The sequence below is a fragment of the Colius striatus genome, chromosome Z (assembly GCF_028858725.1).
Source record: "Colius striatus isolate bColStr4 chromosome Z, bColStr4.1.hap1, whole genome shotgun sequence".
In the NCBI taxonomy this organism is placed as follows: Eukaryota; Metazoa; Chordata; class Aves; order Coliiformes; family Coliidae; genus Colius; species Colius striatus.
In genome coordinates this window covers 34703473-34726701 of record NC_084790.1, presented here as the reverse complement: position 1 = coordinate 34726701, position 23229 = coordinate 34703473, and the positions used below count along the sequence as shown (strand labels likewise).

The 23229-nt window shown below is 39.7% G+C and overlaps 1 protein-coding gene across 7 annotated transcripts in view; it reads left to right on the top strand.

Annotated features, from left to right (window-relative positions):
• NRG1 (neuregulin 1) overlaps positions 1–23229 on the top strand; it is a 177632-nt gene that overhangs the window by 142323 nt on the left and 12080 nt on the right. For 2 of the 7 annotated variants that reach the window (XM_062018010.1, XM_062018009.1), the window contains 2 exons: positions 8576–8705; positions 14859–14926. In XM_062018010.1, the coding sequence (XP_061873994.1) occupies positions 8576–8705; positions 14859–14926 (198 nt within the window). Of the gene's footprint in view, positions 1–8575; positions 8710–14858; positions 14927–15564; positions 15624–21795; positions 21820–23229 lie in introns of those variants that run through there. The other 5 variants (XM_062018012.1, XM_062018007.1, XM_062018008.1 and 2 more) reach the window with 4 other exon arrangements.

Sequence of the window (23229 nt, the reverse complement as noted above, 5' to 3'; positions counted from 1 at the left end):
AACTGCTCCAACATGGGCAGCTCCTCACACCCAGCCCCAGTGTGGGTCATCCACCAGGAGAACAGTCCTTCAGGTACTGACTGCTCCAGTCTGGGTCCCTCACAGGATCACAAGTCCTGACAGCAAACCTGCTCTGACATGGGCTCCTCTCTCCCCATAGGCTCCCAGAGCCTGCTGCTCCAGGGTGGGCATCCCATGGATTCACAGCCTCCTTCAGGCATCCACCCACTCTGGCATGGGGTCCTCCATGGGCTGCGAGTGGATCTCTGCTCCCCAGTGGTCCTCTGTGCTTAGTTTTAAGCATGTTCTTGCTGAAATGCTTTCCTGAAGTAGAGTTCCTGACAGGGAGTATCAAGTTGGCTTTACGCAAACCATCATTTGTAATAGAAAGCTTGCATGCTTCTTTTCATAAACTGCTGAATAGTCTTTATTATCTCTGTGAGCAGATAGCACTAAAGAAGTAAAAAGATTCTGCATTCATCTGCAGGAGTACGATTGGATACTCAGAATTAATAAGAAAAGTCCTTCAGAGGAAAGAGCAACAAGAACACATATTGACTATATTATAGTAGGATGGAAGTATTTCAGTATTCAATGTCATAAGGCAATAGTTATGTCTGTATCACTACATACGATCAAAGGCAAATTTGGTGGTACCAGGTGGAACCTATAACACAATCTACTGTCACAGGAACTTTCAGGAGCAGTAAGACAGCCCTGCTACCTGAGCTGAGACTAGTTGCGGCTAATTAGAGTTAGATTTTTAAATTATTATTTATTTTAGTAACTGAATGTTGGTTACAGCACTGGTGAATCACATGATCAGTCATCACAGAAAGCATCAGAAGTGGACTGGAGATAATAAAAGGTACAGATATTGCGTCCTGAGGCAGGGAAAGCACTGTAAGCACAGCTGTACTTGCTTACTGCCATCCCAAACCTGCAGTTGGATTCCAACAGTTGTCAGGGCCCTAGGATAGTGTAAGGATTTTTATCGTACTCTTCTTCCTTTGAATTCTGTCAAGGCTCTTTTTTCTCTTTTTTTTTTTTAATTAAAAGGTCTTTCAGAGCTAAAGCTGTTGAGTATGGTTGGATGCAGAAATTACACTGCTTTGCATTAGGATGCTCCCCACTCTGCCTGGCAGAATCAGGGCATTTGAGACTTGAGAATTTGCCCAAGAGAAACAAGAAAAGAGCCCAAAATCTCCACTTTACTGGCTCAAGTCCAGTCCTGCATGGAAGGAGGTTTCCAGCTAGGTCTTGTCAGTCACCTCTCCAGGCATAATGCAGCTGCAGTTCACTATATTGTGACAGTTGCACTCAGCTCCTTATCTGCTGTCTGCTTTAATCTAAGGCTCATATATTTTCAGAGACTCAGACTCATTCCTTGAATTTTTAAGGTTGTCTGAGTAAAGGCATTCCCCTGTCTGTCAGTTTAGTGTTCCTGGGCTTAGACCTGTTTTTCCCACACTGTTCTGTCTATGCGTAGATCCTCTGCTATCTGCTTTCTCTTCTTCCTTGCTGCCTCTCCCCACCACATACACATTTTTCCTATTGGGACTCTCTGGCTTGTCACTGCCTTGGGATTTTCCAATCTCGTCTCCCAGGTGGGGACTCTTTTCTAAAGGCCCTGACAGACTTTTTGCAGGCGCTTCTCACATCACTCAAAAGTGAAAGCTGACATCATTCATGGCAAGGGGAAAGTGTGCCTTGCTCAAAGCCTAGTTTCAACCAACTCTCTCCACACACCTTTGCACTCTTCCACAAACCTCACTGCAGCATATTTTTCTGAAAACTTTTGTGTTTGCAAGCCAGTGATTGTATTGCCTACAACAACAACCTGTGAGCCACGTATATGTTTCTGCCCATCTTTCCTCCCATCTCAAAGTCAAATTAAGCAAACAAAGACTGTTCCTGGTTGGGCCATCTTTAGCGTGTGCCACCTCTTGACCCTCTGTGGTGAGTGAGATGCTGTGCAGGCCTACAGCTGTGCGCCAGCCAACTAGGTCAGTCTGCTGGCCCACCAGGGAGGAAGTGATCGGGTGGTGCAGCAAGCTGCAGCCCTCTGTTTTTCTTTTCTTTTTTTTTTTTTTTTTCCTTTGCTTTGCTAAGGTTGGATTTGTGAGGGGAAACTGCTGCTGAGTCCATGTCAGAGGAGGAAGGACACATTGCCTTGGTTCAGCAAGAGTTTATGTGCCCTTAATCTTTCCTGAAATTTCTGTCTTGCAAAGCCAGCGATTTCCTGTTTCCTTCTTACTGGCCATGATCTTCACAGAGATAGTGCCAAAGTGAGAAAGCACTGTCTTAGGAACAAATAGTGATTCCACTGACTTATAAGCACTTAATTCCAGCTGCTGCAAAAACAACAAGCTCCTTAAATGATCTCCTGTGAAGGTCCCAGGAATCTGTAATGCTGCATGTTATTTATGAAGATAGATCGAGGCTGAAAAAAATTTATAACTCGATTGAACAGCCAGTTTAGCATATCACATCACCAAAGCAATGTGAAAGATTCTGAGCAGCAGCATGAAATAGAACATAAATACCTCCTATAGATATTTTTGTTTTGTTTTGTTTTCTTTGAGGTTTATTTGTTGGTGTTGGCAGTTTTTTTAAACCTTCAGAGTTACATGGCTACAATTTGAACTCTGAAACTACTAAGCATGAAGGACAGGAAACACATCTTTGTACACATGTGATAAAATGGAAATTCTTGTCTGCTTAGAAAGGGGCTAGTTTTTGATTGCTCTCAGATTTTGGCTTCTCCTTGAAGTAGACACTGCTTTTGCTGTCCACAGTTATGCTGGAACCAGCAGTTTTCCTTGTTCGGTGCAGTATAGAAATGTCACAGTTTTCTGCAGCTGTAAGTGCTTTGCAAGTTGGGTTCATCAGGGAAGTCAGAGTGAGTCGAAGATAAATAAGTCCTCAGTGGGAAGGGTATGTAGATGGTTTAACTGAGACATAGAAGGATTTAAGTGCTACAGCCAAGGTTACACGGGAAATCAATCTACCCAGGAGATGAGGGCTGGACATCTTTAAACTGCCCATCAGCAAGTCAAGAGGGAATAGACTGTGCTTTTAAAGAAATGAATGAGTTTCAAGTGAGAGAGTTAGTGAAGCTGACATTCTTCGGGGGCACACCCTTTGTCACCCCAAAGTTCACTTGTGTGTGATCTCTCTCCCCCGCCTTCTCTGCCACTATCCTTTCCTCACTCCATGCAGATCCATTCCTCCTCTGTTGGCATGAGCTGCAAGTAGATTTTGCTCAAGCCTTAGTCTCAGAAAATGGTGAGAAATAGATGTATTTGTTCTGTTCCTTCCCAGTAATTTACTCTTTTTGTTCACAAAAGGGGCCTGGAAAGGTCTCCATCTGCCATTCAGTAAGATGGCATATTTACATCTCTTAAATGGCTTTTCAGTGAGAATGGCAAACCAACCTTTGTGCTTCAGATGGCTTTGTCTCAATTGAATTATAAGCATCTCACTGGTCACCTTGCACAACTTTGAGCATGCCCTCTGATTTTACACCAGCTTTGCAGAAACTCTATTCAAAGAGGTATGGATACTATTCTGTTTATGTTGCAAAGCACTTCCCTCTCAGTCTCTATGCAGAGATCCCTTAGGTCTCCTCTCAGCAGACTGCCTCACCTGTACAGGGTCTGGGAGCCTGCTGCTACAGCTGCTGAATTTCAGAGGGGTTTTTGGAAAGCAAGAGAGAGAAAGAGAATGCACTTTTCTGTTTAAGGACAAGAAATGGTCAGAGATTCTCCAGGTAAGCTCAGAATTACATTAAGTTGTGTTTTTTTGACATGAAACAATCCTAAGGTAGTGTTACAGCAGTAGTTCACATTTTAGAGAGTAGTTTTTGTAATATGCAATAGCACATATTTTTCTTCTTCTTAACAGCTTTAGGCAGTTCCCATAGATGGGAGCAGATCTCACTGTTTTTCAGTGTCATGTGAATATTTGCATTAGTGGGGACTTTGTTCAGACTGCCTACATTTGCTTTCTTAAGTGTGGTGTTTGTGCATTCAGGGGAAAAAAAAGTAGAGTATTCAGTGTTTTCAGATATTATCTCATGCGTGAGATTTTCAAATTTCATTACAGCATGTCATTTAGTCCTTTCAGTAAGCTAAGTGTTCAGTATGGGGCTCTAGAGCAAACCAGCTTTTCTATCTTGTGCTTGTGTAGCTGAATAAAAAATTAAAGAAAGGAGATATGAATTTTGACTAAATAATAAGTGAATAAATAACTCACAGATACATGGGCTACAGCCATGCTTTACCTCACCACTGCTGGACATTTCCACTGTACATCCTCCAACCCCATGTCTGCTAGAGATGTGTGGAAAGGCAGTGTTCTGGGGATAGTTACAGACTATATGAAAGGGGCTCTGATGAACACCTGCTCCCAAACACCACATTTCTTCCGTTATATCGCTTTAAGTGAAACCCAAACCATAGTTAGTGTTTCTTGTACTTAATTTTTAAAGTAGACCTACAGTGCATACATTGTATACTGGCCACATGCCATATAAAATATGCATGCTTTGCAAAGAAAAAAAAATACTAGAATTAACTTGCTGGAGACTGGTTTTTCCTCCCCTCACACCATGGAATTACAAAACTCAGGCAGATTGGGACTATGGTGCCAATGGATTAGTAATGCAGAGAAAATTCTCGCACAAGATTGATACGACAGTTTTGAACAAGTGATGCCAAACACATGGGTAAAAGCACTGCTCCCAAATATGTGTAAAGCCCTTGTATCATGGGATTTCTCTGAGACCTGCAGATTATTCCCATCTCTAGTAATTAGTTCTAACCAATTGCTGCTATCTGAATCTCCCTTACATCAGCTGGGAAATAACTGTTAGTTTGAAACTCCACAATGATCTGCTTTTGATTGAGCTGCTGCTGTTTAAAGAAAAAGTAGTAAGCAAGACGATGAAAACAATTGCGGACAGTAGCAAGCTATCACTTGCCACTGTGTCTACCTTCATAATTCAATGTAAAACATTACATTAACCAGCAGGATTGCAAAATGAGGGGATCAGGAACACTGCAGAAAATATTGGGGTTTTTCCCATCCAAATTAATGCATTAGCTTTCTGAGCTCATGGACATCCTCAGAGTGCTTGCCTCACTTGCAAGTTGAAGTCTTTTAATAAAGTAAAAGGATACAATGATGGATAGGCTACCAGCAGCTGTAAACTTAATTGTGAGTTTACCTAATAAAGGTAAAAAAACAAAGGCTTCAAAATCTGCATTACTTTGTAGACAGGATTCACTCACTCGCGTTTTTTCACATCTTAGGTCTTGGTACAAGGTAGCCTATCATGTCATTCATCTTCTTTGGGCTAGTAATCCAGGCTCCTTCCAAGCCAGTGAAGGAAAAACTCTTCCACAAGGAAAATTTCCCCATCCTATTCATGTCATAAATGTTCGTCGGCGCACTGACATCAAGCATAGATGACCCTTACCCACTGAGCTGATGGCAATCTTGGCCAGCTTTTTGTCAACATTGGGTCCAAAGTCCTGTTTGAACTGGTGCTAGCTTAAAGAGTATCAGAGTACTCTTAAAACATGACCCTTTTTCCTGCCTCAAGACAAGGCATAAATTTATCTTGGACTGAGAGGTTATAAATCATGCTTCAAGGGGCCAGGAGAAAGGAATGTGTTATTGCAAGGAATTAGTGGTCCATGTTGGTATTTCATTAGCAGAGGCCCCAATCAAGCTTAGGATCTGGGTAGACGTGTGACACAATGGGTGAGTGCAACAGTGAGAAGCAGGAGGGAGCTTGAGTTTTGGAACAGGAGGGCTTTTCCTGGCCCATCACAGGAGGGCACCCCATGCAAGCAAGGCGTCATAGAAGAAAAAGAAATACACCAAAGTGCTGACAAAGGAAAGAAGGTATATGAGAAGCGTTAGCTGTATGGGCAGATAGAATTTTGATGGACTAAAAGGGGAGACTTCAATATCCCAGTCACCACCTTGTCTCATTGAAACAAGATAACTAAAGCCACTCTGAAAATGGTGCCAGTTGAGATGGCCCATTCTCCCAAGTGCTAAAAATGCAGTTTTACTTGGAGCATCTTCCTTACAAGGAAAGGCTGTGGGACCTGAGGCTGTTCAGCCTGGAGGAGACTGAGGGGAGACCTCATTAATACTTAAAAGTACTTAAAAGATGTATGTGAAGGGAATGGGGCAACACATTTTTCTGTAGTGTCCAGTGACAGGACAAGGGATAATGCAGAAAACCTGGACAAAAGTTCCACTTAATCTTAACGAAAAACTGCTTTACTGTAAGGGTGAAGGAGCCCTGGCACAGGGCTCCCAGGCAGGATGTGGAATCTTGTTCTCTGGAAGTTTTCAAAACCCACCTAGACATGTTCCTAAGTAACCTGATTGAGGGGAACCTGCTTGAGCAGAGGGGTTGGACTAGATGATCTCTAGAGTTCCCTTTCAACCCCCACCATTCTGTGATTCTGTAATTCTGTAAAACACTTGAAGGTCAAATTTGTTGGGGACTTCATCCTTATTCTCAGAAACTACCAAATATATAAATGGAATTTGTTGATGGTCAATCTGCTAAAAGCATGTTTTCTTTGGATTCAGTGTGTGCAGCAAATGATAGAATGTCACATATCACCTACTATAAATGTGCCCCTTGACTGCCTTCATGTTAGAAAAGGCTTTGAATATCAGACAGCTTTTATGTGGGTGCTTGCAACTTTCTAATCAACTCCAGTAGAATCAATCAGTAGGTAAAATAATTGTTCCACCTCAGGTTAGAAGCTATCTTTCAGAAACAAAAATGATATTTGTTCACCACTGTAACTAAATTTCTTATTTCTGTACATCCGAAGATGGCTAAACGTAAAACATGCAGAAATCTTTTCCACTTTTTACACGACAGACAGTCACTTTATTTAGTTTTAGCCATTTAAAAATTAGAGATATATTCTCAAGAGTTTAAGCTTGCACTGCAGTCAGTATAAGGAAACAGACAGCATCAGAGGGTCTGCTTATCCCACCTATTGTGAGGATAAGTAGAGGTGCTCCCTGTAAGCAGTGGACCGTGCCTTACAATTGAACAATTCAGTTGCAGACAGGTAAAATCAAGTGAAATGAATAACCCAACTGATTTGCCAGAGGACACCTTAGCCCATGTATCATGTTTCCTAAGCTGGGTACTGACTGGCGTCAAGGCTTCAAGCATATCTGCCCTGTTTTGACAGACTTTAGAGCAAAACTTCTGACAACTAGGGGGCAACCAGGGATTGTAGTGGGGGTCTGGAGCTGCAGCCTAACAGGTGCATGCCTGACTTGGGTGTAACTCAGCTCATGGAGGTGATTTTGCAGGCAGAGAGCAGTGTGAGGAGCTGAGGCCATAATGTGGCCTCCATATCATCCCTCTCTGATACTCTTAGCTGGTTTAGACCAACCTCAGGCAGACTCACCTTACTCTAGTAGTTACTGTTAGTGACCACAATGAGGACTTCTGAGCCTTGTCTCTCCTACAATACTGCACCCTTCGATCAGAGCACCGTCATTTCCTTGACAGGCACTGAATGGGCAAATCCTAAGGCTGAGGTTTCTCCTCCTACCTTGGCAGCCATCCTAAAGGTTACTAAGTAAACCCTGCTCCTGCCTTCTACAAGTGTTCCTTAAATGCAGCAGTGAGTAAGCTAAGAAACACTGCAAGGCACAGTGATATTTGCCATTGAACAGCAATTTAGAAAACTAATGGTGTCTAGCAGCATTACTGGCCCAAAATTGTTAATAGTTCATGCAGTTAAGCCCATCTGTAGGGGATGTTAGGTTGGCCTCTGGATCATTTTTGATCCTATAGGCAGGATCCCTGTAAATACAAGGATGGCAATTGTATATACCCAGGAAGGGAGGATGTCTCCATTTCCTTTGTCATCTCCCTCCCTACAGAGCTGAACCAGAGCAGTCAGAGCTCTTTTTTGTGAGCAGGGCAAGAGGCATTCAGTGTTCAGACAGTCATCCTCTCCTCTGGGAAGAAGGAAATGTCTGGATCAAGGGGTTCAGTCCCCAGGGATTGAATCAGCATGGGGCCTCAGGTTCAGCTCCACTGAAAAACACCTTCTTCAAGACAATGTCAGGAAGAAACCTCATCCAGAGCCTCATTTTATTGGGCACCATATCATCAGTCTGTAATTACTTTCACACCTTAGAATCACTTGAATACTCTTAATGCAATATAAGTAACTCCACATAAATTACACATTTTTAATGAAATACATGAGCAATGCAGAAATTTAAGGTCACTTGATGGACAGAGCTAGTGAAATCCTCCCTTCCTCCCAGGCTGGGCATGGGTTAGCGCATCTCTGAGGTATGCATTTAAACTCCACTCCCTGTGTCAATCAACAAAATACAGGGTCAGGTAGTTAGCACTTGTAGCTACTTGTAGCAGATTGAGAGCTCAGAGGACTTGCCAGATATCCTCTCCGGCCTTACTTCTTCCCTCACATACAAGAACCTTTACCAGTTAGGAATATAACTTAACCATTCTTATCTGTATTTTCACTCTTTTATTTTTCAGCCACCTCCACATCTACAACTGGGACAAGTCATCTCACAAAATGTGACATAAAGCAGAAAGCCTTCTGTGTAAATGGGGGAGAGTGTTACATGGTTAAAGATCTCCCAAACCCCCCGAGATACCTGTGCAGGTAAGAAATCCTGTTTGCTTACTTCAGTGGAACCACAAGTTTCCAAAAATGATTTTTCTTTAAAGGAGCACCTTAATGATTTCTCCTCCTGTACTTGCGGCATTTAGTATATCTTCCCTTTTGAGTATGTGGATGTGAAAACAACCTACCAAGAATTGCTTCTGTGTTCCATATATGAGGCATAACAGGCTAACTGGGAAATCTTCCCACATGATACTGGCACAGCAAGCCCCATTGGTGTTTATATGGCATGAATTAACACAGCTTGAGCCTTTTGTTAGAAATTATGAAACAGATACTGTAAACTAAATACACTGTGTATAGCAAAAAAAAAAAAAAAAAAGTATGTGAATAACTGCATTGAATAAATATCCTTTATACAGGACAAACTGGTTGGATTTATTATGTTCTGTAGTAACTGAATGCTTTCTTATGAAACTGAGTTCACAACTGGAATTTTTGCTGTTGTGTTAAATTGCTTAAAAAAACAATTGATATCATAGTAATTGGTGGAGGTTCCTATTTTGTGTGACTTCATTCAGGAAATCATGCAAGTTTAGTTTTGAGGGTGTGCTTGTGCACCTTTCTCATGTCCTGGTCTGTGCTGTAAGTGGGCTTTGCAATAGTCCTATATGGTGGAGAATATTCATGAAGAGCTACTGCAGTTGAGTTCACCTTCTGCCTGGTAGTGTATCACATAGTATTTACCTCTAGAGCTGAACTAGTCATAGTGAGTTACTGCTTCTCTCTGGCTTGAGAGGGTGCATTTAAATCCTGGGAAGTATCCTTGGGGCCTGAGTGGAAAAAGGGGGAGCACTTTCGTGGGAATATTGCTGGTTTTCAGACAGACAAGAGACAGTGATTAGTAAAGACTGTTGTCTAATGTAACTGCGTAGATTTTCCTCTAGGACTGAAAATCAAATGACACTACTTTTAAAGATTATTTTGACAGGTGAGTTAGATGAAGATCTGTGATGCTGTCATTACTCCAGGAAGGTATTAACTGCTTGTCTCTGGTGTTAACCTTTTAAATTATTATTTAAAAACATACAAACAAATAAACAAAAAAATCTAAAAAGAACCAACCAAACTACTCAAAATAACCCACAAACACCCAACCCCACAATGATTTGCTTTACTTGTAAGTTTTGGGCGAGTTTCATGAAAGAATATTATGTGCACTTTATGACATTTATTTTGCTCTGCCTTTTCCACAAACTGCTCAGTTGCTGAAAGTGATAAATATTTCATTGATTTTAGACTAATTTTTAGCTAAAGTGAATATGAAAAAGTTACTGGCTGTGGAGGGTTGGATTCTTTTTTTGAAAGAGACAGAGAGAAAGATTTGTGTTAAATTTACAAGATCATTATAAGTCAGCAGTGCAAGATGACCAGTTTGGAGTGACTCTTCAGGGCATGTACAAGAGCCTACCTGCCTATTTCAATTTGCTGTCCAAATGCTGCTCAGAAATCTCCAAGACAGCAGAGCTGAGCATCTAGCAGACATGGTAATAATTAGCATTGTCTTGACTGTTTCAGTTCATGGATCTGACTGTTCTTTGATCTCATTTGGTGACACTTGAAAGAAGCAGGAATTTCTGTCCCTGTTCTAGATAAGAAATAATCTTTCATTCTGGGGCCAGAGTTGAAAGGAAAGGTAATTCCCAAATTTGGCAGATGTGCCTCTCTCTGGGTGGCCTAAGATCTATTTGGAAAAAGCATCAGAGCTGCAAAATTAGAGAGATTGAATCTCATTTACAGTCAGAGCCACTTTCAGGGCATTTGCTATGACCTCTAATACTTGCCAGAACTGAATCTTTATGTTATGTAGTACAACAGGATGCTATGCAGCCATGTAAGAAATAAAAGTGTGAGTACTTAAAAGTGGGTGCACTGGGAAACTGAAGAGACAAAATATAGTTCTTTTCTTATTTCAATAAAAATACAGATGCCTAATTTTAATTCTAGTATTCCAGTGTTAATTAGAATAAGTATCTAATGAGTGCACATTGCCTTCATTGTTCTGGGAAAATAAATCTTTCCCGAGAACATGCCTGTGGAAACAGAATGCTTGAAATATGGTACTTGCTTTTCATATTTATGCCTCAGTAATAAGTTCACATTTTTCCATATGGTCCATCTGTTGAGAGCAAAAACAAAATTTCTAAAGCATGAGCCATATCATTCTAAATTGGTTTTATCCCTAACCAAAAAAACATGATTCACAACAACCATGGAATTTTCCAAGTGATATATCATATTTTGAAAAATCCCTAGTCTATTAAAGAAAAAAAAAAAAAAAAACGAATTTCCTGAATCCATCTTCTGTTAGAATCTAACTATAGTTTTGTTTTGTTTTTTTCCAAATGTGATTTGTAAAATATATTGTATAATGATCCAGATTGGATCAGATCTTGCTCTCACAGATTCTGGTGTGCACTTTGAGAAAAATCCCTGTTTTCAAGACATAACCATGTGAAATACTCAAGAAATGTGTGAAGACTTAGCAATGCAATGTACATCTACATCTATGGTAACTTGTATGTGCGTTTTAATTATGGCCTCAGATTGAAGAAAAAAAGGATCTCAAAATGTGAAAGACAAGAAAGGAAGCTTTGAGACTACTTAAATAAAACAGTGTATAGAATTTTCAGAAGGATCATAGGAACATGAGTCACATTTTAAAAACATCCTAGACTTTGGAAGGTTGGATGTTTCTAGCTTCCTCTGAGACTGAGCTTCCAAAGTGTTTTCTGTTTCATTGGAAATGTCTCCCCAAGTTAACTGAAGACAAAAAAATCAGATAGCTTCTTCAGTAAATACAAAAATAAGACCAGAATTCCTAGTATTTTCTTCTTTGTTTCTATGTGAATATAATATGTTATGCTTTTAGAGTATTCTTTTGAAGTATCCTGCAATGAAGGCCCTGGTGGTCTGACTAATTGATTCCTTACACACAGAGATCATCTCTTCTAGTGTCTTTGTTGTAATGAAGAAAACAATTTACATCTGAATCTCACTGGATTAAAGTAATGCTTCTCTCCAACAGTAGGATGATGCTTCTTTTCTGAATAGAAAAAGAGTGAATTGTATTTTTTTTAATGATATGACTGTTTTCTATATGCATCTTCCTGTAAAGGCCTTGGTGAAACAGAAAGAAGGTTCTTGAAAACAGCAAACTGAGAAAATTAATATCAATGATGCCAGTAAAAGTTCCAGAGACAATCATTCAACAGGAGGGACAGAAATACTAGTTGTGACTTAGGCTAAGAAAGGGCCTGCTGAATATGGAAATGTCGTGTATTTCCCATGAAAAAAAAAAAAAAAACAACAGTCTTCCATAATGCATTTGCTTGTAGGCAATGGATGAAATGGAAATGTGATGCCTTCTTTTGAAGGCATCTTTCCTTCTATCAAAGATGCAAGGAGTCTTCTACCATGCCCAGGAATATCACATTTTCATGACAGAGATATCTTTGTTACATTTTTCTCAACTGACCCTGTGGAGATGGGGATCTCTCCACATTGGGTACTTACCACAAGACATGACCTTGTCTCTGAAGAGACAGTCATTCCTGTCCTGCCAAAAAAAAATTTGGTGATAAGCATTTGATGTTCTGAAAAGTGCCTTCTGAATGAATGCAAATACTGCTCTTTGCAACTACTGTGTGTAGAGGAAAAAAATCCAGTACTATATGTGGTTTAGTATTGTGTTTTTACTCAGTTAATACAATAAATAAATAGTCCAAGTAGCCTTTTTTAGGCAGAAAGGAGAATATAAGGCTCTTGGAGCCCAAATATCTACTTGTTGGCCTGAGTTGCATGACTCCAACATTTCTAGTGCATACAGGAAAATGGTACACAGGTAGTGAACTAGAAAAGAAAGACATAGAAAGAACTAAGCTCTGGATACTCTGAGTGGGACAAGGTTGTTTTGAAAGGTACACCATTGAAGACTGTATATTAAAAGAACCATCTACAGTAAACAATCTGCCCAAAAGCACAGGAAACAGTGCTGCTCTGAGTATCTGAGCAATACAATGCCATTAGCATTCACACATAGTCATAAGTGGACATGCTCATCTTAATTCTCTCCCTGGCTGGCCCATGCTGAACCCATTCTCAGCGGCAGGTGCTGCAGTCCATTTGCTGACAATGGCTTCAGAGCTAGTATAAACACACCTGACCTGTTTTCAGCACCACCTCAATGGCGCTGACACTGCTTGGTCTGTAAGTAATTTCAGCACTGTCTACACCCGTGTTCAAGTTGTTTTCATCACCTCTACACCAACATCTGAAAAGAGGCACAGATGGAGTAAGCAACCATCACTAGCAAATAGCAGAAGCAAAGCCTTAGGCTTTTGATCAGCAACATGTTCACTGGGATTGTGTAGGGTTGAGCCTGCAAACAAGATGTAGAGGTCCTTGTGAAATGAAAGCCAATGCAGGCATGGACACAAGCTTTCAAGAGAAGAGTATTTAACAAGATCACCACAGTGTAAAATAAAACTGGAATCACAGGGGTAAAACATTTTAACTCTTACTTAGCAACACAGACCAAAACAACTTATTTTGAAGACATCTTATCCTTCTACCAAAGATGCAAGGAGTCTTCTGTTGTGCCCCGGTATATCATGTTTTCATGACAGAAATATCCTTGTTGCATTTTTCTTAAATGACCCTGTGGAGATGGGGATCTCTCCACACTGGGTACTTACCACAAGACATGACCTTGTCTCTGAAGGACATAAACTCCTTTCTTTAATAAGAAAATATATAATTATAGCAAATCAGATTTAAAAAAAATCCTCTCCAGATCCTCAAAATAGATCTTTGTTTTACAAAAGTAATTCCTGCATGGTTTGATTTTCTGGAAGTTTTGCTTGCATGAGGGCAGCATCCCTGACCCTTAGGGCTAGAGGTAGTTGTGGAAGACTGGAATTTTAAAAATTAGGATATTCTTCAATGCATGTGAAAATGAGATGGATAGAAGAGGTGGGGGATTGTTCTGAACAATGTGATTTTACTAATAAGAAAGCACTTCAACACTTGGTGAATAAACATTGAAGCAGTTTTAAAAAAGGTTAGCACCAGATTGGCAGCAAGAGAAAAAGTAGGGGAGATTCTTGCACCACAACAAACTCACAGAGAATACAGGAAGATAGGCATTGCAAGTCAGATGTATTCAAGGACGTGGATATCAGGTAATTTCAAGTTATCCACTTATCGGTGTGAGTGGATAGAAAAAAGAGGAGGAAAAAGAGGAGGAAAGAAGATTGAAATCCGTAGACGTTTAATGTGATGGACAGTCATTCACACTTTCGTCTGAAGCACAGAAGCCTGCATTGCTATGGTGATATTTTGGGAGCCTGAGCTCTGCTACAAAATGGAGAATGAAGGTGAAGAAAGAATTGACAGACAGCAGCAGAAGAGAAGACAAGACAAGCAAGAAGAGAAATTCCTTCACCAGGACCAAGGGGAAAGCTGCACTGAGCTCATGAACTGAAAGAGCAGACTGCTGTGGGGCTTCAAGTTTTTAAAGAAACTCTGCTCTCTCATCTGATTTATTGACCTGGACTATTTTTCCATTTGTCAGCCATGTTGAATATGCTTCTGGCCTTTGGGTTTCAATTTGTCTTCTAACTTTTTGGAATTTTCTTTGCCATTTCTGTGATTGCTGTTTTAACTGTTCTCCCTCAAAAGAAATTATTGGAAGACACAATGCGCCATTACAGAATTAGGGAAGTTATGGCATTTTTATAGATTTTGTATGACTAGTGAAAGCAACAGTGTAAATTGCTGTTACACACTGCACTGCAGATTTCAATAAAAACCTCAACCTGGTCTCTTCATGAGGTGGAATAAGCATGATCTGAGAGATATTTTTGCCAGCCCTGATTCTTCTTGCTTTTTCAAAACAGAAAAACAAAAACACCATCTAGATTTTTTTTTTCCTCTGGTGGAATTTTTACTGTGAATGAAGTGTTATCTTCTGGAAAGGTTACACTTTTTTGCCCTTTTTCTGACAGTTTTTCACTAACGCCTAACCAAGAGGTCACTCAAGGCACTCCCGTCTCCGTAGGCCAGCAGATATCAACCTGTTAGTGCAGTGGTTTTTGGTGTACTATTGCTTATCACATTTTTGCCCTTTAGGTGCCAACCTGGATTCACTGGAGCAAGATGTACTGAAACTCTGCCCATGAAAATCCAATACCAAGAAAGTATGTTAAAATAATCTAAACTTTGCTTTCTTCCCCAACTACAGCAACAAAATCAATAGTACTTGGTGTTTTCACAGTTCAGCTGGAACTGGCCTCTTTATGCACTATTTTATCACCCAATTCTCTAAAGTGAAATCTGTACACTGTGGCATTATTGACCTCCAAAATGTTTCTCATTTCTGTGATTTTTTTGTTTTCCATCTGTTCTCAGATGAATCTGTATTGCACACACTGGCAGCTTTCTTGTTTGGGAGACTGCTGTAAAGCACAACCCTAAAAGAGCAAACTCATGGAGATGAGTGATATACGGATCTTATGTCCTTGCTGCCTTGTGGAAAGTGCATCCTAAAAGCAATTTGGGAATTTGGTATGGTGAATTTCTGTCTCACATCTCGAAACACGCTTTGATTTGAATTGGTTTGTTTTCGGGGGGGGAATTTCTTAGCATTTCCATGGAGCAAGTCAGTTGTTCTCAACATCTTGAGCCATTTTGATGCACTAAACAGAGATTCAGTTTCTGAAAGTGAACTCACCAAGTCATACCAGTTCACACTGAAGGAGCTTCTTTCTTAGCAAATATACCTCTCTCTTTTCTCTGTTTTTTCTCTACCATTTTTTTTGTTTGTTTTTCCTCTCAGGTGCCCAAATGAATTTACTGGTGATCGCTGCCAAAACTACGTAATGGCCAGCTTCTACAGTACGTCCACTACCTTTCTGTCTGTGCCGCAGTAGAAGCATGTTCAATCAGTGCTGCTTTCTTGTCGCTGCATCTTTCCTCCAATTTTTTTTTAATCTGTAACTAGATGTGTTGCCTAAGGCCTAATATTGATTGTCTCTGCCTGTTGCATGAAAATTATAACAAAAAGCAATTGCAATACTCTCCTGGATTGTTTGTCAGTGAGGTTATGAGGAAACACAAGACTTAGGAATGCTGTGAAATTAACACTGAGTGGTGTGATACAGACTCCCCACTGACATGAAGCCGTAAAAGTGAAAAAATGACATTTTGCAAGTCTCATGTTTTATTTGCCACAAAAAGATTATGAGTGCTAAAGAGGGCAGTTCTTTCCCAACAAAGGGACAGGTAGTTAATCCTTTACTCACATAAGAGATTTGTGTTTGGACCTACAAGTTAAAGGTTGTGAGACAAGCTTAACATTGTTTCTAAAGAGCACATGCAAAGAGGGTCAAAATGTTTTTCCTCCTAGTTGTCCCCAGTTTCAGAGGAAAAAGCACAGAAAGAAAAATAAAATGGGAAGAGGTGGCATAAACAACGAGGTCCGAGTCTGACATATTTATTGTAGGTAACAGGTGCAAGAGATCAAGTCTTTCAGAGACAGATTAATTGGTCAATGTACCAGATGCACACACAGACACAAACAGATAACTGTGTCCATGTCAGACTGGTGGTAGGATTTGCACTGCAGTTAAATATCTCACCAGCTTTCACATGGACAGACAGGTTAATTATTACTACTTGTCAGGAAGGAAACAGAAAGTACACTGAATGGGTTTTTTTTTTCTCATTTGCTATAGCAAAGTCAAAGGTAACATATAAGAAAATTGCTCAGACCTTACATTTTAATGCATATATACTATTCATAATTAATTGTCATTGGCATAAGAATGTACTGTGGTCTGAGAGCAATATTATAGGGACTATTTTTTTGATGGATTACTTGCCAGCACAAGAAAGATTTTGGAGACTATAGGCTAGCTTAATTTAATTTCCATTAGTATAGAGGACAAAAACCTGTTAGCATGTGCTGGACATTTTGGAGCCTGAAGACATCCATAAGTTTTCTCTTATACTGATGGATGAAAAATTCATACATAATTCATACTACCCATTATGGAAGCTACCCATGTGAATCCCAGGGGTGCTGACTGGAGACCAGGCCTTCCAGCATTCAAGTGTGCATTTTATGTCATGTTTTACAAGCTTTATTACTGTGAGTTATTTTTAAAATGCCTCTGGTAGCTCTGGATTTGAAAGATTTTATGCCATTTAAGTTTACCAAATGTTAGACTGAAATGGCCCTTTCTGTGTATTGTGATGAAAAGTTCAGTTAAGGTTTTCTCACCTTAGAAGAATCATTTAAAAATCAGGAATGTAAAAATAAAATATCTATTGTTTGCTGCTGAATTTACCATGAAAGCTTTTGAAGAATTGTATGTTAATCATAAATTCATTTTCCTACCCAAAAAAAAAAAAAAAAAAAAATCACATTATTAGAGGGGTTTCCCTTCATTAGTTTTTCAGTTTCCTGACACTGGCTGGATCTTTGCGTAGTAGACACCAGGCTGGAATTCTCTGAAATTGACTCAGTGAAAAAGGCATAGATGCCCTTGCCTTGCTGCAAGAGTTAAGCTCAGCTGTAAGTACTGATCCAGCCTTCCTCTCCTTGAAATGCATTGGCAAGATAGTACGCCACTACATACCTCAGGCTGATCTGAGAGCCCTAGGCAAAAGCTATGAGGCTCTGGCACTTCTGCCTACTCTGCATCTGCAGTATAATGTCAGGTTTCTTTAACTGCTATAGATCTCAAAATGACACTTTTGAAAAGGGTCCAGGGAGACTCTATTTATATTTAACAATGAAGAAGCATTTCTGTGATTTCTTCTTATTGCACCCTACACAGACCAGAGCATACAATTAAAAAGGGAACTTAGAATGAGAGTTATATTCATGCAATGTTGCATTTGAAGCTTAAAGAGCTTATACTTTGCAGCAAATGTTGCAAATTATTAACTTAGCTCTGCAGATGCACCTTTTGCAAAGCACAGAGCAAACTGGGATGTTAAACAGCTAAGTGCCAGTAGGAAACAAAAGTGTACATGTGAACTCCACAGTGCTAATTTTATTTGGCTCCAGAAAGGTCTTTCTTCCTTTGGAAAGAACCCTTTGGTCAATGGGATTCCACAGAAATTATGCATGCCGATGAGTTATTGCAATCTTAAGGCTTTGTATTTGACAGTTGAGAGGAAGTTAGCTTCAGAAATCTGCCCTGATGTTGCTATTTTTAAGAGTCCTGAAGTAACAAGGTTTGCTGACTGTCTTTTGCAAGATAAAAACAAGGCCAATGCCGAGCGTTCTCAGGGAAATGCCCTGTCCCAACAGAGTGCAAGGCAAACTGACTTATCTTGGCAGCAGTTTGGTTAGCCTTGGAGGATTCCGTTATCACGGTGCACTAGAAATAGGTTGAAAAGGGACACAGGAAATAAGGTGGATCTCCACAGAAATGCCTTTCTGTCACTGGAAATGTGAGTATAACTGGCAATGGATGTGAGGGAGACTACTGGAAAGCACATATTTAGGTTGACTGTCCTTTGTTTCAGCCTTGCAAGCACAACCCAGGACAACCTGTTGTGTCTGAAAGGTGGTGGCTGTTAGATTGTCCACTGCCACAGTTACCTCTAGCACTCCAGCTATGCAGTTTTTCCCATTTGTGCTAGTTTTGCTCGTTTCTGGAGTCCTGCTGGTAGTCCCTGTAATGTCCTTTCCTTGAGCACAGCAGTCACACCTGCAACCAGATGTTTTCCCCAATACCCTGGCTTTTTGCTATGACAGTTTTTTACTTTGAGTCTCATAGTTCACCGCTGGTCCATAAGACACCAGGAGGTGGTCCATAAAATTATTGCAAAACTACATCTGTTCCATGCAGATATTTGAATGTTCACACATACCCTCATTTGAAGTCAAGGGAACAAACGGAGGGACATAATAACAAGGAACTAACACTGGAAGTTTTGGACAATCTTTCTGTAGCTATGCATGAGAACTCTCATAGAAACACTCTGGAGACTGATCCTTGGGAAAAGAAACACCAGAGGATGCTTCTCTAAAGCATAATCACAGATAAACCTTTTGTCCTTCCAAATGCCCTAGATGAGTAAAGGACTGAACCTAAAGATCCAGATTATTTGCTTCCTTCACTAGCTAACAGATATGTGTGTATTGTGAATATAGAACAACTCACGAGACATGCTATGAGCCATCTCAGGTGTGAGTTGAATGTGGCCTCTGCCTTCCTGAAGGCAAGTGTTTCAGCATGGGACACCAGTTCAAACTGTGTCTGTTCAGTTCTGCCATTCTTGGTGAGCAAGAGGCACAGTATCAAGAGAGGCAGAGTTAAATTTCTGTTTAGCTGATAGTCTCTGCCTCATATTTTCTAGATTATCGTAGCTGAGAAATTGAAGGGGATGAATTGAATAAAGCTGTGATGTTCTAGAGGGATGACCAAAATTTCTGTTATTTTGTAATCATTTTTCAATCTTCCTACATAAACTACAGATCAAACTTCAAAAGTCCATTTTTCAGCTCAGTACTTCTTAATTTCTGTGTATTTCACATCTATATGCAAGTACTAGACAAGCTTACTTAAATGTTCATGTTTTAAAACCTTTCAGCATCCTAAATTGTGATATTTATGTGGGGAGACTCCTAAATGCTACACGGAGATTTGAAAAATGTCATTGTCCATCTTCTGCTCAAGGTGAAAGAAGACAGTTTGTCACTACAAACTGCTCAGTTAATGTTCATTGAATGCTAACATTGCTATGATAAAATATTCTAATTACAAAAGGACATTTTCTCTACTTCTAAGACTCTGATATGTTGTAGGACAACACTTTCACAGGAGCCATAGAACTTAACATCCCAAGTTAAAATTTTGTTTTACAGTCAGAGTACCACTGAGTTAAACCAAGATTTGACATCCAAAGTGGATCCTAAGCCTCACAAAGAGATACAGTATCCCAGCTACTCAAGCAGAATTAGTCAACACATGGGGTTCTGCTCTGTAATAGTTTGGGCAATTTTAGTTTGTTTTCAGTTCAAATTACATGAAAAAGTAACCTTTTAAGAATTTCTTGGTACCCACAGAAGACATTCAATAAGAAAACTGAATGACCAGCAAACTGAAGCAGGAGAGAGATCCAAGGAGACCCATTTCACCTGTGAAGCATCAAGGTGCCATGTTTCTTAGGTTGATCCAAATGGATCCATCTGTTGTCTGGTGCAAGGTCTCCACGCAAACCTACTTCTGTGGTCACTCCTCACTGGGAAGCACTATGTCCTCAGGCTACCCCCTCACCTGACTTGATATACAGGCTGTCCCAAAATCCTAGGTGTCTAGCAGCATCAATGAAGACAATATGTAGTCCTGGAGGACCTGCTCCAGCATTTCCAGGCATCATATTCATAAATCTGAAGACCCTGGACCCCAACAAGCTACAATATATTGAATGAGTTGTAGTTGTAAGTCACTTTTTGGTAAAAAATCTGCTTCGCAAGCATTTTTTCTTCCAATACTGCCTCCACAAAAATCACATCCAGAATGAAAGCTGAGTTTTCAAAAGTAGTTAATTGTGTTTCTTCTTACAGCACCTGGATGAATATTCAATAGAAACCACACTGCATGTAAAAAGTATGCAACAATATTGGGTTAAATAGGAACATATTTTTTAAAAAAGAAAGAAAAAAAGTGTTCAGGTATTCTGCTTTCTTTTAATCAAGTCTAGGGAATGTAGATAGGAATACCAGAGACAAATAAGAGCTACATGACACCTAGGTTTAAATAAGCAATGCATGTTTCTTCCGCATGTTTTCTTGTCAGGGCTTTCAGGCAGAATATATTCTCATTTTAAATACCAATGTCCTATTGAATTATTTGAAATAGAAACTGCATGATATGAATGACTTCTCCTAAAATTAAATTACATCTAGGCTAGGCATCTTACCTGTAAGCAAGCATAACTACAGCAATATATATGCATGGGCATATCATTCATTTTACTGAGGACTTAACCAAGCTTTACTATGCAACTAATGTATATATTGTTAACAGTATTCATGTAGGCATGTAATGCAGGCTCTTTACGAAGAGACCTGGATGGATTCCATCTTACTTAACCTTTAAAGTGTTACTGATTGGCAGGAAAGAATTAGCATTCCTCACGTGTACAAACTACATTAAAAATCCATTTCCTCAAAAAATTAAGATTGGATTTAAATTTCACAGCACATAAGGACAAAGAAAGCGAGAGCTACCATGGTTATGATGTTGGGCCCTGTGGGAAGTCTCTCCAAGAGTACCTGCATGGGGGAAACCTGTGTTCTTCCTTGCCACCAGCAGCTGGGGCCTGGAGGTGCAAATTTAGTCATGTGATCCAGATAAATGGCATCAGCTCCTGCACCCTAGGATGCATCCAGCCATCCAGCCCTTGGTTCTGTAGATGCCATGCAGCCCAAAGGCAGGGGGAAAGAAAGTGGCTCTTCATTTTCCAGATATGAGATCTCTGCTGCAGTTAGTTTGCAAAGCTGAGAAGGGCTCCCACTAATCAGCAAGTGGTCCCAGCTACATCCAGGTTTGCAGCCTGCAAGAGCAGGAAACCACATACTGTGGACAGGTGCAGGGCGAAAAGGGAAGACAATGCATGACTCATTTGCAGGGGAATACCTACCCCTTGTAAAACATCCCTGTGCTCTCATGCTGCCATCTGAAAACAGTCAGCTCTTTCACGTGGTGTCCTCAGGCCACAGCCCCCCCCCCCCCCCCCCCCCCCCGTTCATCTCAGTAAGATCTTCAAGGGTTAATAGTTTCTGCCACATTCCCTTCACTGTGGCTGTTTAGACCCCCAATAGGTATTTTGGTGAGTAACCTTTGCAGAAGGTCTGGTCATATAATTTTCAGAGACACTCTTGAGCACTCCCCATGTAAGCACACACCCCTGTGTTCTGTTTCATGGGCAGACACAGAATAGCTGTTATTCACGTATGTAATTTATTTTTTAGTACAGTATATTGCTCTTTTCTGAAACTTTTTTCCTTTTTCTTTCTTTTTTTGTCAACTTTCTGCATTGGTAGAGCATCTTGGGATTGAATTTATGGGTATGGACCAATCATTCATTTTAGCCTGCAGATTTTAGTGCCTAAGAGATGAACCCCTCTTTATTTTTTTCTCCACCTCCCCTTTTCAATTCCTAATCAATTTCTTTGTGCTTTAAAAGGGATCATACAGCTATAACAACAACCCTTGTCAAAATGTTAGTGGAGATCAGATCACTAAAATGTAATAATGATAGGACATTTGAGACCTAACAAGTTCTAGGAGTTATTGAAGTAATCGTAACATAGTGTATGTTCATTTATCTGATGTATAATTTTGACAGTTTTGACATTTGCTTTTGCTTCTAGGGTTGCCAGATTTTGGAAGCACTGTAGGCATTAAGTAAAATTACTAACTAGTCTATTAAAAAAAAAGATAAGCTGTTATAGTCACTTAAGATTCTGCAAATTTGCAGTTTTGAGCTCTGGTTTCCAAGTGAAGTTTCATGTCTAAACCCACAGCTAGGTATGTAAATCAGATGCATATGCATATGTGTAAATGATATGCATAAATAAATTGATTTCTATGTCTGTAAATTCCTGAAAGTTATTTAGGAACTTAAGTAGAGGTTTACAGCAAGACTCCAGATCCTCAAGTCAGCAAATTTATTCAGTATTTCTAATACCAAATCATACTGCACCCAACCAAAGACGCTGGCAGTGGGTATTATTTTTCCACTTTAGCTTAAATGTAATAGAAATAGATATTTTAAGTCCCCATTGTGAATTGACTGTACTCCTCTGACTACTATTTAGTAATCAAGGCTGCAAATAATGCATCTCTCTTATAGACTAAGTTGGAATTGAGGTTAGTTTTCGTTTGGAATCTCCTATCAGCAAGTAAGAAGAACCAGTGAGTGATGCTTTTCACAATTTCAGTTCCTGTTCTTACGAAAAATGACTCCACCAAATGTCATTAGATTAAGCTGTGAACTGTGGAAAACCCATTACAAGTCCAAAGTTAAAAAGTCTCTCACATCCCAGATTATTATTGTTGTTGTTGTTATTATCACAAGGTAATATTAAGTCTCACTCATAAGTAGTAGATTGCAGTAGAAGATAGATGGCTACATTAATATACAGGGAAATAAATTAAAATCCTTTACAGAACTGACTTGCAGATTTTGCTTTCTATATGAAATTACATTATCAGAACCACCTCTTGGAATTAAATTATTTTTAAAATCCTCAGAGACCTATAAGAAGAAAAACTTTAAAACACAGCAATTTAAGATCATATATATCATCAATTATGTATAAATTAGAGTGATGTGAAATTAATTGTATAATATGCATGTTTGAAAGGATGCACATTGAGGGGTTTAATATATGAGGATTCACATTGATTTCGTTTTCCTAATGTTCTACAGGGACAAAAAAAAACCAATTTAAATTTAAAACAATTTTTAACAC